Source organism: Amborella trichopoda, chromosome 12 (assembly GCF_054954075.1).
Source record: "Amborella trichopoda isolate Santa Cruz 75 chromosome 12, AtrichopodaSantaCruz75HAP2 v2.0, whole genome shotgun sequence".
Classification (NCBI taxonomy): domain Eukaryota; kingdom Viridiplantae; phylum Streptophyta; class Magnoliopsida; order Amborellales; family Amborellaceae; genus Amborella; species Amborella trichopoda.
The window spans coordinates 30,188,135-30,205,602 of record NC_142347.1 but is presented as its reverse complement, the minus strand read 5'-3'; the positions used below and the strand labels follow the sequence as shown (position 1 = coordinate 30,205,602).

The 17,468-nt window shown below is 37.8% G+C and overlaps 1 protein-coding gene across 13 annotated transcripts in view; it reads right to left on the bottom strand.

The window, feature by feature from the left end:
- Positions 1–1,824: 1,824 nt before the first annotated feature.
- The window catches only part of LOC18438527 (ENHANCED DISEASE RESISTANCE protein (DUF1336)), a 112,309-nt gene continuing 96,665 nt past the window's right edge, over positions 1,825–17,468 (bottom strand). For 12 of the 13 annotated variants that reach the window (XR_016046037.1, XR_016046039.1, XR_016046038.1 and 9 more), the window contains 4 exons: positions 4,405–4,548; positions 4,203–4,298; positions 3,029–3,130; positions 1,825–2,196 (listed from right to left, as the gene is read on the bottom strand). Coding sequence is in view for 10 of the 13 variants with exons in the window: in XM_088853986.1 (XP_088710112.1) it covers positions 2,110–2,196; positions 3,029–3,130; positions 4,203–4,298; positions 4,405–4,548 (429 nt within the window). In the remaining 3 variants the exon portion in view is untranslated. The remainder of the gene's footprint in view (positions 2,197–3,028; positions 3,131–4,202; positions 4,299–4,404; positions 4,549–17,468) is intronic. The other variant, XM_088853983.1, reaches the window with a different exon arrangement.

The following is a 17,468-nucleotide window of genomic DNA, read 5'->3' as shown; positions in this document are numbered from 1 at the left end:
TGTGAAAGCCCAAGTCTTGAATATTGATAATGCTTTCTACCGGAACAATCAAGTCCGCATAGTTACTTCCCATCCTAAGGAGATTTTAACAAAGCTCCTAAATTGGTGTGCCCTTTAGCTAGGTGGTCCGGATTGGGGCGCGAGAGGTGATCCTAGTCAACTAGTTCCACTAGGCTTCCCATTATTCTTGATTCTATTTATGCTTCGTATTTTGTCTTTAGGAATAAAGGAAAGTTGGTTTATGGCAACCAAGGATGATTGTAATACGGTTTATTTTGATTGATTTTAGATTCTAAGTGGTTTTAATAAAGAAAAGTTTGAATGCATATACTGTGCTTGATCTAATTGCCACCTGTTAACGGTCTGGACCAGACTAATGAAAATTTCCATCAACCAACTTGAAAAGAAGCTTACTTTTTTATTCTCGAGGAATTTGAAAATTGAAAAATAGATTCGGGGTTATATGCATCAAGAACCTAGTAAACTTATAGGGGGAAAGATTGGGAAAGTGTCCAGGTGGAGGTCTAACAGCGTGTTCAAGTGGACCCAAGAGGTTGAAAGGTGCCACGACTAACAGGGTTTCAAGGGTATTTGGGTGTGTAAATGGGATTTGGGTTGAGGGTGAGATTGAGAGGGAGCATAATTGGGTGGGAGAACCGGGCCCAATGGGGGCAGATTTTAAGGTTTTAAAGTTTTTGTTTACTGTAGTTGCAGAGGCTGAGGTATCAGACAAAACTTAAAACACAAAAATTCCCAAATAAATCATGACGCCATTTGGGCTTTCTGGAATTGACCGCAAGCCAAAAGACAGAGTCACCTCATTGTTAGGCAAAAAACAACAAAAATACACGAGATGGAAAAACCTAAAACTGCCATTATAACTAGAGCTTGTGTGTTCATTAAAATGAAAATCATATATATATAAAAATTAAGTCAAACAAATGGCTTGAACATAGTTTTTGATGATCGTTTCATTACATTACTATATAACCATAGAACCATTGTATGAAATCACTCCCCTTTATATTATTTGTTATTATATAGAGGATATGACTGCCAGCCTATGATTGATCCTTGATTAAAATCAATTGGACAGCCCATTGTGAGCATATCCTGACCGTAACCACATTGGAAAAGAAACAAAAGGAAACCAAAATAAAAAAGACAGAAATTTTGAGTAAAACACAATGAGCAAGAAGTGCAAGAAAAAGTGACGCTACTTGGACAGTTGCCAACAAATACACACATACATCGCCATTCTCCTTACTGTAATTTTTTACAGTCACCCATCACGGAATCCATTATGCCATTCCTATTGAGTTTCTCACTCAAAGCATGCATTTTACTTTCTAAGGGTATTGAAGTATTTCATTCACAATGAGTAAAATTGGAGCTTCTCAAAGAATATTCTGAGGGACGACTAGTCAAACTGTACAGATCTATCAAACATTTGAAAGATTTTCTCTGCCCCATGTTGTGCATGCCAAGCATTTGATTATAAGTATGGTGGTTAGGGTCCAGAAATTTATGGTTTCACTGGGACTATAATTAGTCATAAAAGAACAGGAATTGGTTCTAGAAACTTGCCGATGTAAAAGCAATCAGCAAGCATCCACGTTAACATTAATGCTTGTCCAAATTCAATGACAATAAATTGAAGACCTGAAATGCAATAAATGCAAGGTCCAAAAGGATGATTCCCTGGAAAAATACTTAATAAAAGCTAAATTTCACCCATTACTCCGTTGAAATTCGTGGGGCAACTCATTAAGCCACATGGGAAACTCGAAACAAAAGAAACTGATTCGAGGACCATCATTGTTATGTTTGAAAAAAGATGTTAAGTATAAAAAGTAATTAAATGAAATGACCACATATGAGCGGTCTTACAGAACAATGCATTCGAATATCTATAGCATGAGCACATACACTTATTTGTCATTTTGACAAAATATTCCAATGAATAAAAGTTAAAATATTAAATTATAAGAAATATTTATTGTTGCACAGAATCATTTTTTTTCTTTGAGAAAATCATGGGAAATATTCAAGAATCTAATATAATAAGACATGTTGTCATGGGATGAATAGCCAGGGTATGAATGAACCTCATATTTGCACAGCTGAATCAAGTTTGACACGATTCAGTCTAACTGTTCCAAGTATATGTTCTGGTAGCTCCTTCTCTTCCTTGGCCTGAAAATATTGCACAAAAGGTCCAATTTTTTAGTAAATAAATTCTTGCAATTACTATAAGATTTTTACATAGCAGTGATCTAGCGACATTTTCACATGTACTTTTAAGTGCTTTGTGCAGAGCTAGTTTCATCTCATGTACTGGAAGTAATATCATCCTAGTCCCAGTTACATTCTCATTTTAATGTTACATCATTCACATATTCCTAGCTGGGATATCTTTTTATGAGGCAAGAAGACCTCTGGGGGCACATGATCTTCTGAAGTGGTTTGTCGTTTTAATAATATTTTCGCTTAGTTTTGCCCAAGTCCTTTGCTTTCAAATCTTTTGGCACAGTTGCTTTGCCAAATATTGATTGGTGATCGATGAAATCTATTCACGCCTTGGTTTTTTCCCCTCAAGTGCAGCAAAAACAATGTTTTGAACTGATGTAACAATTATCTGGTGTTTCTTTTTTTTTTTGGTTGCAAAGTGACGATCAGATATTCCACATTTTTTTTCTGAAGTTCTATGTTTCCCTTCATCCCATCTGTGACAATTCTACTCAATCTATTTAGTAATCAGGAATTGTTTTTGGAGTTTCCAATATACTGCGGCATGCACTCTTGTACATTTAAATCAGTATAATGTACAAAAAGAACATGAGGTTGTGCATGTCTTTATGTGTCATCCCTAGCATCTGGAAACAGAAATCTGGATACATCAACTTAAGAAGATTGGATTTTAATTTTTGGCTAACATTAAATTCAAACATTTCACTAGATAATTTATCAAACTTTAATGGGAAAAAACAGAAAAAATCCAAAGAAAATTTACTACAAAAGAACAAACCTCAATTAAAATGGCAAGATCCACAACTAAGCTTGTAATGTATCCAAGGACCAAACCAATGATGCTCCTAGCAACAGATGAAGAACCAATATCCACATCTATCTGCATGGTATGGAATTTCGGAAAAAAATTATTTCCTTCGGACTTCAAAAGAGAGTGAAAGAGCATATCCAAAGGAAAGGTTGTCCTTTATGAAGACTCTCTCAATAATAAGTTTTTTAACTATTACAAGAAGATAAAAACAAATAAATCTGGTTCTCATGAAACAATATGAAGTACCAGAACTCCATACACATGAGAGAAACTAAATTAAAGAAAACAAATAGTCATAAATCTTTTAAGAACTACGATGGTTCATATCTTGAGATGGTCCATACAATTTAAGTAGTAGTCCTTACAGATGAGAGAAACTCAATTAAGTATCAAAACAAACAAATAGCCGGAAATCTTTAATCTCTAAGATGGTCCATACAAATGATATTAAAGATACAAGCTTGCAACAACTCAATCATCATTTAACTTTTTGGACGAATAACAATCTAAGAACATTATGTTAGTGGACAGAGTGTTTGTGTCCAGATAAAAACAGAAAAGAAAAATTATCCTCATCGTAAATAAAACGCCAGAACCCAGGAATATACTTGATGCCATCAATAATATTTAGGTTACATAAATCCGATTTTCAATTGTCTGAAGAAAATATCACAAGTGAGATCAAGTGAACCTTGAGATCTAGATGGAACAAAATGACAACCAGGTGGTTCCTAGCCTACAGGACTAGTTCTGCTCTAGAATTGAAGCTAGAGTATGCTCCTTACAGAAGCTCCCAATCCAAACATGCAACTTGGGGGGTGAGAATAAAAGCACCACACAACATCTTGAGTATAGGTACAATTCCAGGATATCAGTCTAAAGAATTGAGGTTCAATTAGCTATTTAATGCAATTAAAGGCTACTACTTCTTCATCATGTAAGAGCCTCTCACTATCTAAAAGTTTCGCAATTTTTATCAACAAATTAACATGAGACAGTACGTAGGTCAACTCTACAAAATGAGAGGAGGTATGGTGAAGACTGTCAATGGATCATAATAAATTTTTTGTTGGGTGAATATGGATCATAATATTCAATTATGGAAAAGTCCACAAGAAAACATGATTCATTTGATGGTTACCTCCAAATAATTATCTTGTCTTAAGAACTTGCAAGTAACTGCTTTCCCTAAGAGGCAAGCCTTTGTTCCAACTGCACGTTTAACCATCCAATAGCCCTGAAAACTTCTTTACTTAGTAATCTATTTAGGATAATGGACAATAAGAAAACCTATCTGACTTCTGGGGAGCAAACAGATATCTTCAGTACCCAATAGTTCTTACCTCTATAATTCTCGGAATAAGCTTAAATCTCGCGTTGCGATACACATCACTTCCTTCTACAAATTTATGCAATAAGGATCCTGTCTTGAGAGGCCGGTCAGCTCCATAGTAGAGCACCAAACTGTAATTTGGTGTTGCAGGAACCTGCAAATCGGAGACAAGACAACTACTGAAATCAAAGAACATAAAAAGCAACATTTTACTTAGCAAGGGAAAGAGGCAAACAGAGTTATATTGAAACTTCAAAGCACTTAATTAATTCCATTATTGAGTAGTTGATAATACACTGTATTTGGTCCATTTTAAATCGATGTCTTTAGGTGCGCAGCATCTAGACCAATCTATGTAAATACTACAAATAGGGTAAGCTTTTTCAATTTTGGGATGGACTGATGTTTCCCATCTACTCAGGGATTTATATCTTTCCTAGGAAAGGTGGGGAAGATAATGCTATGGAAAAACCTCTCTTTGAGATAACATTAGACCAGTAAGTAAAGCAGAGTCCGAGAACCATGGAAATTAGGACAATCCAATAATCATAAGGTGAATTGAGAAAACGTTTGGACCTCTCTTTGAGATGACATTAGACCATATAAGTAAAGCAGAGTCCGCCAACCATGGAAATTAGGTCAATCCAATAATCATAAGGTGAATTGAGAAAACGTTTGGTTCTCTGTGAGCAAGTGGAGTCTGGAGAAGTTTCAGAAGCAACAGTTTGGGATATTCAACTGGAAAGGGATCAAATCAAGATAAAAATGCATCAGGGGATGGTAATTCTTGCTATGTCTATGGAAACTCCAATAAATCCAGTCTGCTCAAGTTGTGGCTATAGATGTGTTACTCTAAGGCAACCCTAGTAAATTAAAAAATCTTCAAATTAGATGAGTCCACATGTTATAAGGTCATTCATATGTGAGTCCATGTCTGGCATGGACATCCCATGTTTAACATGTCATCAATAAAAGTGCCCTATGGGGCATGACATTTACATATTGTACAGACATGCCTGCGTGCCTGCATCTCTCAAAAGTTAATCTGGACATGCATATCCAAAATTCTAGAGATACATGTCCAATTATGAGACACTTGTTTGTGTTAGGAGTTATGGTACAAGGACTCTGACACAAGGGTTCCTCCAAGACATATATGTCAATAATGACAACCCCATAATTGGCCTTTCAGACATTGACAACTCTGTGCATCATTTAGAGAGGATCGGAGGTGAAAAACATTAAGTGAAGTTAAGGACTTTCACAGTAAAATTTCAAACAAAAACATTTAAGTAGAAATTCGTTTTTGGCTACATGTCATGTCCCTGGCATTTGGGCACGTGCCCAGAATCTTGGACACATGCGTCCAAGTTACATAGGTCAAGAGTAAGGACGCATGTTCTACTAAGATTCAGGCATAAAAGATTTTATTCATTTTGCAGGACGCAATATTAAGGCTGGGTTTGGAAGAACCTTCCCATAAAAAATACTGGTGATTGGATTTGGTGTTGAATTTGTTCTGTTCAACAGAGAAGAAAACTAGGTCAGGGGTTGGGTTTGGAAGAACCTTCCCGTAAAACATACTGGTGATTGGATTTGGCATTGAATTTGTTCTGTTCAACAAAGAAGAAAAATAGGTCAGGGATTCTTTGAAAGGAACCCATGCGACATAATAGAGAAGCTGGCTGGAGGTAGAAATAACTACTACACGTGCTTTCACAATGAACTTATAATGAAAGATTTCTTCGGTCCTTGATTCCTAGAAGAGAACACGAATCTATTGACGTCTATATAATGTTTAGACGATTCAGATAAGAAAATTATTGGGCCTCTTTCTTTAGGTAAGAAATGTTTAATGCTCAGATTGAATCACTTGGAAATCATATTTAAGATAATCAAGGAACTTTTTTTCTTTTCCTTAGAGCAAAGAGACCTAATAGAGAAATAATATTCTGCCAAATGGGCGAATCAATGAGAAGGAACTTTTCCTTTCTGTTCTTTGATTCATTGTCGCATTGAAATATAATCAAAAGCGCCCTGCCATCTTATATAGAAAACGCAATACTTGCTACTAGGTAGAATTGTAAAATTACCTCTGAAAAATGAATCCAAAGTGATTAAGAGCTGTTAAGAGAGAGAGAGAGAGAGGAGAGAGAGAGAGAGAGAGAGAGAGAGAGAGATTTAAGCATACGACTAGGTCAAATATAGCATTAAGTCGATTAAGACCTGTATATAAGTCAGCTTAAGGAAGGGGAAGCTCCCCGTAATACGAGTACTCTTAAGGTTCAGTAAGGGCAAGTAAGACCCTTGTGTCTTGCCTTAAAGTAGAGTTAGCTAAAAGCTTCTGGTACTTGAAAAACGTAGGCATCGTTCATCGGGCTTTGAAGGACGTCGTCTTTTTCCCTTTCTCATTGTGTAAATCATGGGACAATGTGCCCTATGCATATATATGCATCCCTATGGGAGTTGCAATATAGGTCAGTACGCATGTAAGTTACCTCTATCATGCATACAGGTTACATCAGGAAAAGCATCCAGATATAGTAAGATATTATATAAACGTGGTACAAATTGGGTTTCCAAAAAAGCATGGATTTTCGTCAATGTGCCTTGTCAAAACATGGAGATTTCCTGAACCTGCGTGAGGCCCATAATAGTTATTACATGTTTCCTTAATAGGCATAGGGCCCATAACAGTCACTGCACAGATTTTCTTAATAGGTGTGGGGCCTATAATAATCACTACACTCCCCCTAAACCTAAAGCTTATAATCATAAATGTCCAACTTGTGCATAATATCTTTTAGTTGAGCCCGATTAGAAGCCTTGACAGATATGCCTACCAATTGATTCTTGGAGAGAACAAATATAGTACATATTGTCTTTGAAGTGACATTTTCTCTTTTGCAGTGGCAATCGACCTTAATATGCTTGTTTCTTTCATGGAATATGGGGTTTAAGGCACTATAAATTGTTGCTTGATTATCACAATGTATGAGAATAAGAGCTGATACATGAACAACCATCTCTTGAAGAAGAAAACGAAGCCTAATTGTTTCACATGAGCACTTGTCTATGCTCGATAGGCGGCTTCTGCTGAAGATCTGGCTACAACACTCTACTTCTTACTTTTATAGGTGACAAAATTACCACCTACAATCATGAAGTAGCTATTGATAGATCGTTGATCAAGAGAACACCCAGCCCAATAGGTGACCATGACTGGTACAAAACATAGCTGTTGAAGAGTGAATTAGAAGCAGGATAGGGATCGTGAAAGGCTAGAAGAACCTTATGATTGAGGGCATAGTCCATACCATGTATAGGATCGAGATCCCTAAATGATAAGGATCTCAATCCCAACCTTTTGGGGATCTTGCTCCTAACCTTAAAGAGTGTATAAAATCTAGGACTAAACATACCCTTAAAGTACGCATATTCTTACTCATAACCAGCCAGCAATGCAACAATATTGAAAGTGTTTGTATTGCAAGCTGGCTAGAAAATCATCATCTCGGTAAGGCTAGGATCAAGATCCTTAACAAGGGGGATTGAGATCCAAGAGACTTGAGAATCGATATTTTTTTCAAGATCCCTTTCTCGAAACACCGGATTGAGATTCTGAAGTAGGATTTCCACCAATTTCGGGAGATCTAGCAACTATGGGATAAAGCAGTCCTCTTACTGGAACTGACTTTAAATATCACAAAATGCAATAAACAACCTCCAGGTGATGGGAGCATGGTGTGTGCATAAACCGACTCTTCTAAAAGGTGTGGCTATGTAGAAGTCAGAGGTATAAATTCAAAAATTTCTTTATTAATAACTAAAACTTTTAGTTATAATTACCACAATATAATGCAGAAATAGTAAACTAAACCTACTACAATCTACGATCTTTGACTTTGATTGCCAAAATAAAACTTTCTTCAAGGAAGGAATTCAAACCTTCAAATTCAAATTCTAATACTAATAGGACTTCTGTAAATAAATACAAATCAAGAAATTCTAATCTGCAAATAAATAAATTAGGCAAGGAAGACTTACTAAACTTTGCATAGGGTCACCCACTTGGACTTGGTACATCCCACACCCCGATATCCACACCGATGGCGAACGTCTTGAACCTTTTTGCTGAATTCTATAGGAAGATCCTTAGTCAATACCCTATAGAGAGCTGGGGTCACAAATTGGGTCTAGGGTTTTTTTGAAACCTTAGAACTTTGCATCCCTTAACGGCAAATTCACTATTTCTCTATGGAATTGGTAAATCCTAGCCAAATCATCCCCTAAGTATGTATTGGCTACTGCCTCCCATATATTAGCTCTAAGGAACAATGATACCCTGTTGATATGCCATATGCCATTAATGTCAGATTCTCACTTTCACATTCACTTCGACATGGATCATTTATAGGAGCCTTTTTCACCTTTTCTATGATGTAACCCAATTTTCTCAAGCTTCTGATGAATATTTTGGAAGATTAGGACCATTCTAAGTAATTTCTCCTATTCAAATTAATCGTGGTGATCATCAATCATAGGTGGCAAAGTTGACTGCTTCCCAAGGAAATATTGTGCTTGGTTTCTGATAATATACCCTCTCTCTAAATCGATAGTTTTTTTGTATGGTACTAATTCCCTTGTTTCAAAGCCTGGAAAGGCCCCCTTTTCTAGTTTGTTTGGGCAAGAAGGCTATAGAATATATTTTCCTGTTTTGTTCGGGCAAAATGGATATGGAATATAATTAGTCTGATACTTGTGTGGGATAACAAATAAATAAGAGAAGAGAGTCTAAGATTTTTACTAGAAAGGAAAAGAATTTGGGATAAACTCACTTATTAGTAAAAAAACAAGATGATCTTTGCTCAAATATGAGGTTGCTAATAAAATAGAGCCTAAGGCCCAAGTGGGAAAAAAAAGAAGAAATCATGATTCTAGTATGTTTGAAACAATGGATATCTTAAAGGTTTTTAAAAGTAGTGGTTATGTAGGATTCCCAAGGTATAAAATTTTTCACTTTTTCCTTCATTAACAAACGGGTAATTCTACTTACAATGCCAAAATTACACAGTGGAAGAAGAAAATATAACCTACTACAAGCTATGGATCTTAACTCTCACGAACTTAAAGTAAAAAAAACTTTATTCATAACCTGAAGTTTACATCATATGCCTTCCAGACTAAATAGAAATCCTAATTCAAGAAGGAATCCTAATACAAATAGGAAGTCTAATACAAATAGAAATAGAAAACTATAGACACAAAATTAATGATGGGAAGACTAAATGAAACTTTGCCTTGAGTTGCCATTGGAGGATTTAGCACACACCAAACCCGATTACCAGATCGATGGCGCACTGATCCCTGATCCCTGATCCCTCTTGAAACTTCCAAATCTAGGATGCACATATAGCAATACCCTCTCACAATACTGGGGCTAAGAGCATGAATAAACAAGGTTTTTGTTCAACCCTTTAAAACTGAAACCACCACAAAAAACCTAGGCTGGGCATGCGTCTTCTTAGGCTAGCCAGGGTGGCATGCCATCCTTGCCTTACTAAGTGGGGCATCACCTATCACAAGAGAGAAGATGCTAGAGAGAGAGAGAGAGAGAGAGAGAGAGAGAGAGTAGCATGGAGGAGAGAGAGTAAAAAGGAGAGTGTGAGGCCTGTGCAAGAACAGATGGATGGGAATGAAGGAGGTTCCCCCCCGTCATATAAGTCCTCATGGCCAAGGGTATGCCTGAAAGTTGGACAAGGTGAACTAGCATGGCATATACGGTTTTTAATTTTTCTCTTTTATACCGAATAGAACACTTACAAAGGTCCAACTACAATTAAATAAACTCAAAATAAAACAAATAAACAACCAAAAGAGATTTTGACTTTCTGCCACTAATACAACTTCTGTTATTCAATAAGAAAAAAATCTCATAATGCAATGGGAACAAGAAAACTTTAAGACTACATACCACAAAGGAGAATGCCAGAAGATTACCTCAATTGGAGTTTGCACACCCCACTCTGGTCTTTCTCCATCGGCGTACGGGATCAATAGTCTATCTCAGATCTTTGAAGCATGAGAAACCATGGGCCACAACCCTTAATCACATATGAGTGCAATGGAACAATGCACAAGCTTAAGGCCTCAATGCCTTATATGTAGGGCGTGCCCCCTCTTTGGATCTAGGTTGGGGTATGCCCCTTCTTTTACTACTCTAATATTTCTAAGGGAAGAGAGGGGTTGGAGAGATCAAGGGAGAGATGAGAGAGGGTGACGTGTCACCCAGAGAGAAGAGAGGGAGATGAGAGGTGTAGCGAAATTGTATACATTGGGGCACTATTTATAAACTTTCTCCAACGCTAGGGTTTCTTAGGGTTAGCCATCATTATGAAGATTAGATCCAGACCATTGATCGTACGAGACCTGTAGGGTCGAGGATCCGAGTCATACAATCCTTAGATCAACCATCATGATTAAAAAGAAAGTACTAGAACGTTATCCTTTAGCTTCCTGAACATAATCCCATCAAATAACAAAAATATGAAAAATATATTACTTACCTTTCCTTTCCATAATCTCTTATACATGTTCTAAAATTGAAAGTTGAATATCTTTAATTTCCAAACTTTCCATTTTCTTTTATTTGATTGAATGCCTTGATTCACAAGGTCTCAAAATAGGAAAGCAAGACCCTAGAGAAAGGCGTGCCATCCATGGGGCCCCCTTGTGGGCTCCACACACGTCCCATGTGCTACTATGGTGGGCCGCCATATAATATATGATTTATAAGAATCAGTTAATGATTTTTAGAAAAGAGTAAATAATTTATTTTTCTCTTTGAATACTTAAAATACTGAAAATTCAATTTCTTTCTATTTATAAAATCCATTTTGGGAAAAGAAAATATCCAGAGATTTATAAAATTCAAACTATCAATTTAAGAATCATTTAACATCAAAATAATTAATTATAAATAATTTTGATGGGATTTGAATCCAACTATGTTAAGGAATTACAAATTTGCTGAAGTACTCCATCTTTTACTGTGGATTATAATCTACACCTACTTTCTCAAACTGATCTAGCAGTTCCCATGACCCACAAACCATCGCAGAGGTTCATGATTGGGCCACCAAAGTAAGCCAATCGGTGAAGAGACACAATCTCAGTCTATAGATTAGAGGTTCTCCTCTAGAGATAAATCCAAGGTCACATAGATCTGGTGCAACCACAACTCTATGGTGCATAGGGGTCATCTCTCCACATATACACGTATCACCCTCAATGGAGACTCCCTTTTCCAATATGGCTATCATATGTACATGCCATGTGATAGTTCAAAGATGCGGCTATGACCCTCGTCTCTACAGGCTTACCATTACTTACAAGGATCACATAGTCCGTTGGCTCTCTACCCTAAGAAACTCCGACCTCATCAAGGGATAATCCTACTAACCCACCTTGGTTGTGCTCTATGCCCAAGTAATTAAGGGATTTCCAACTGGACTGGCCTAGCGCATTAAATCGTTTGAGTATCAGCAAATAACATTTTCTTATCTCGGTCCAATTAGACCATAATCCTAGTGATTTTTTGTTCCACTATATCAAAATATTGATTACATGCTCTCATAAGGCCTTTAGTGGCCACAAATACCCAACAATGTCATCTTTCATTAGATGCAAATTTGATCAAGGAATCCTAAATTATTTGTTAGGTGAAGAGAGGATTAAATCCAAGTTATATATTCCTTAAATCAACCATTACGATCAAGGAGGAATCCCAAACCATTATCCCTCAGATCCTTGACCCATATCCATTTCTATTTAGACTAGGATTAGACCTCACATAAATCCAATTTAATTTGGACTTCTCACATAAGAAAAACTTCTAACTATTTTAGAAATCCAAAAATCAAGAAAACGATCTCCATTTGAAAACAAAATATAATTTCTAACATTCTTAAATCTCCCCATGCAAATTTTCTTAACTCTGATAAACAAAGAAGTCTCATGGGGTGTCACGTTAATGTGGTGCGTGTGGCCTTGTGGGCCCCATCCCACCCCATGTGGGCCCCTCGCATGTGAAGACGGGTCCTCTCCCCCGTCCTCTACGCTGTCCCCCTTTATGAAACCAATACATCTCTCTCTCTCTCTCTCTCTCTCTCTCTCTCTCTCTTTATCTCACTCACCCACCCAATGAGCCCTATCTCTTACACCTTCTCTAGATCCCCTGCAAACCCAATCTCTCTCTCTCTCTCTCTCTCTCTCTCTCTCCAAACCCACTGTCTCTCTCTCTCAAAGTAGGGCACTTTGAGGATGCCCCTTCAGACCTAACACACCCAATACTCTCTCTCTCTCTCTTTATCAACTCTATGATGAAGACACCCCTGCAGACCCAACAAACCTCATACTCTCTCTCTGTACCAGAATACGACTCTGATGAATACATCCCGTAGATGCAACACACCCAACTCTCTCTCTCTCTCTCTCTCAATTGAAATAGTCACAAAGCATTGTTTTGCAGCAACATATACCATCTAATGGTCATACTCACCATTCAGCTCCCTCAACCTCTCCTCACCATACAACACCCAATGAGCTCCAACGCCTATTGTTACCAAAAGACCCTGGCCTACCACCCACTCAACAACTACAAAACCCCTCTAAAATGTAGACTTGGGCTATCAAATCCCACTTTCCAGGACCTATGAGCGAAGCCAAAACACCACGTTGAAATCTTAGGGTTTGGCAACAGCTTCATCAGATGAGGACAAAACATGGGTGTGACTGGGGGTTATGGTCTTAGGCCGATGAAGCCTTGGGGAAGCCCTGGCAAAGCCCTCAAATTAGGATTCGATGGTGACAATTAGTTTAAGCCAAATTAAGGGTTGGTAGTGCACATAAACATGATTATGTACTGGCTAGTTCTTCCCCATGATTTTGTAAACGATTTCTCGAGACTAAGGGATGAATTCTTGGAATTACAAAGAGCAATAGTTCTCCAGAGATTGCTCACAATTTGACATTTTCCGGTGTAATGGAGTTGGAAAAGGCTGCATCAACATAATATTGGGAGATTTAAGGAAAAGGTTTGGGCAAACATAAGTAGCAGAGAGAGAGAGAGAGAGAGAGAGAGAGAGAGAGAGAGTGAGAGAAGGCCATCTTGGTGAGGGGTTTCAGAAAGAGTTTCGGTGGAATTGCCATCTTGGTGTAGCTAGGTGTAGCAAAAGATTATTTTTACATTCCAACGGCTTTATAGTATCAGAATAAAAAACTCTAAGCTTTTTGAATTTGTACTTGAAAACGTTAGAACTATTTTGGATAATGGGATTTTTTTTATTTGACATCCAAACTAGCCCTAAGTTGGAAAATAATATTTTTGGGTTCCAAAAATTTCAAAATCATATTTAAAACAAATCTAAACGTGGATTGGTACCAATGGGTCAATAAAAGTGACATATTTGACGCAGTCCACCTAGGCTAAAATCCGTGGTCCACAACCATCTTTTTGAACCAACCCACTGGGATTTGTGATTCACAATCAAACGAATGGGTTCATGATTAGCTGATTAAAACTGACAAATAAATAGATGAATTACGAGTATAAGGTATCCCTTAAGAGTGAGTCATATCAATAAGGATGGAGATGCACATATCACTACAATGCAAAGGGGGAGACCCTCTACACACATGTACACGGTTCCCTCTATATAGAGCCGCTTCCCATAATGCAACTATCATACGTACATGTGCTGTGGTTGTAGAGGATTTGGCCCTTGTCCTCATAGGCCCATAACCGCACGTTGGAATCCCGTCGCTTCCTAGATCTCGTCAATATCCTTTGGAATCTCTTCAACCTTGAAAGAAGTAACTTACAAAACCCTCAATGGTAGTGCCTATGCCCAAGGGTAAGGGTTTTGGACATGACCTTGGGTCACAGACAACCCAACCGTTGTTAGTGTTATGTGGCCATTTAAAAGCCTTATGAGAGCATGTACTGAAATAATATATAATAATATATTGGCTCCAGTGGAAGTGTGGTCCAGATTGGACTGTGAGGCATTATTAGTGCCGAGACTCACCTGAGCTTTGATTGGCTATGGCTCAGGTTTAAAACCCGTAGCCTTGAGCATTTTGTGCACAACCGATAAGGGTTTCGCTGAGGGGTTATCATTTGATAAGGTCGGAATTGTACCCAGGGCAGTAGGCCTTGGGACTGGGTATGACCCATGTGGGTGATGGGTGGTAGGAGAGGACAAAGGGACGAAATCCTCATCATTATCATCATACGATATATACACTAGATAGCCATCTGGGAAGCGGCCCTCCGGAAGAGGGCGCATATTGTGTACATGTGCCGAAGAGATGACTCCTTACAACACTGGACTATGCTGGAAGGACTCATGGAGTATAGTGTTGGAATGGGGCCTGGACTTGTCCTCAGGGATGGACCTGTAATTCATGGACTCTAGGATCATGTCTCCTAAATTTATTGGCTTTTGATAGTCCAATCATGAGCCACTACGAATAGCTGTGGGTCATAAGAACTATTGGGTCAACTTGAGAAGGTGCAACGAGATACAATTTTTAGAAAAGATGAAGTCCTCAATATAATTGTTATAGTCCTAACTCTTTGGATCCAATTCCCATTAAATTATATTATGTTTTAATTATATTTTAGATAATTAAAATGATTTTTTAGACTTCTCTGGATATTTTATTTTATTGAAAAAAGATTTTTAAATAAGGTAAAATCATTTTTTGGATATATTTAATTCAGAGAGGAAAGTAAAATAATTAATAGATTTATAATTTATTACTCTAAAATATAATATAGGTTATGGGGGGGCCATTGGGACTTTGGACCCACCACAAATAAGCTCACTAGTTGGGGCTCACATGGCTATCCATGTGTGAGGTATCCCACTTTGTTCTTCTTTCTTGTTTGTGTGGCTTGTGTGCTAAGCCACCTCGATTGGAAAAATAAAGGAAATTGTTACGTAGGGAATTTGATTGATTCCAAATAAGAAAGTGTATAGATTGAAAAGCAACATGCAGAAGCCGTGGCCCTCTTAATAGGATTGAAAAGGTTCAACCACTCTTGGGGCTCACACCTGATAGTGGAAGGAGACTCACAAAATGTCCTCTCCTGGGCAAGCAAGACGTCTTCCCCACCATGGCACGTAACCTCTATTTTTGACGAAATTGATCACATTTGCAGGGCTACAAACGTCTCCTGGAAGCATATATGGAGGATGTCCAACGTGTTCGCAGATCTGTTGGCGAAAGAGGGATCTAGAAGCCGAGGAAGCCTAGGACAAATTCAATCCGAGTCCATCTCCTTTTTTGTTCAGGACCCCTAGCATATAGCTTAAACACCTTGTATCTCGACAACTTCCAACCCAGCTGTATTTTTTGAAAGCTTCATGTAAATCAATGTAATTGGGCGGATTTTATAAGCCCCTTTTTGTACATGATAGACTTCGACATCTTTTACCAAGTCACCCTGCGTGGGGGACTTCGGAATCCTGTAACCATGTAATTCTCCCCTTTTAATACAATGTTAACATTATCAAAAAATCAAAAAAAAAAAGAAGAAAGAAAATATAGAGATTAATTGAAATTGATTTGCAAAAAGATAGTATTTTCTCTACACAATATTTGATGGGAATGGAGTTATGGAAACTGTGGGACAATGGTTCCACCTCATTCCTTTTAATCATGACGGCTGATCTAAAGAATGAATGGATGAGATCTATTCACCCCACAGGTTTCCATGATCAAAGGTTAAGATTGAGTCTCATGATGATGGCAAAACCCTAATCCCCAACAACCCTAGCCTCTATATTATAAATACTCGTCATGGGGGTTCTTTTCTCTACACCTTGTGATTAGCATCTCTCCTAGGGCAGGCACAACCCTCTCTTTCTCCATCTCTCTCCCTCAACTTAGTTTAGGGTTTAATTTCTACAAGGTATAACCCTAAGTGGGGGCACGCCCAAGATAAAAGGGGCCACGCCCTAGCCTATATGCATTGAGATTTTCTCATGTCTTGAGCATCAATCAAAATCCTATCCCATGTCATGCTCTCAAGAGGTTCTGCATAGGCTTCCCGAGTTATGAGATAAGGTTAGATTGAGATCTCGTGCGCCATTGGTGGAGAACACCCAGTGTGGGGTGTACTAAGTCCTTGGGGGTAACCCGAGGCAAGGTATGTGATATTACTCTATTTAATGCTTTATTGAATGCATTCATAGTGTTAAGTAATTTTCATACTTATGCCATGAATGAATTTTTTGTTCGATGGAAAGCAAGTGAGATTCCTTGACATTCTTTGTGATTTCATTGATTCATATACTGTATTTGGACTCTTGTAAGTAATCTTGGTGGTGAGAATAAAGAAAAAGAAATAAAATTTCAAACGGTATACACTTGCCTTGGTCACATAGTCCTACTTTCAACCTCAGTCAAACAACAATTACAATTGTAGTGTGAACATCCACTATAAAATATTTGTTTTTACATGCTCTCAAGGGCTTTAAAGGTCACAGACCCCAACATTTTCCACTAGGCCTTTGAAGACTATACAATCATTCTATCTCTCTCTCTCTCTCTCTCTCTCTCTCTCTCAAGCCCATTCATGTACACGCTTGGCGAACACATTCACCACTAATTCTTTAATTAAAGGATATGCAAACATAGCTTGTGCAGGAGATAAGTGAACTCAATCTATTCTGCTCGGATCTCATTGCGAATGTGGTAATAGTCCACTTTGATGTGCCTCGATTTCGTATGAAACTGTGCCTCCTTAGCCACACAAATTGTAGCATGGTTCTTGCAAAAGATTCTCATACAAGGGCACTTTACATGATCAAATCTGGGCGGATTTAGGAACTTTTTTAACCAAAAAGCGTCTTTTGCTTTTTTTTTTTTTGGCAAACCAGTGGGGATGACAGGGCCCTACCCGTTTTATTAACCAATAAAAAAAAAAGGATTCAACATAAACATGCATTGTACAATTCTTGGAAAGGGAACATCAACAACATTGGTAACAGAAAAAGTGATGGA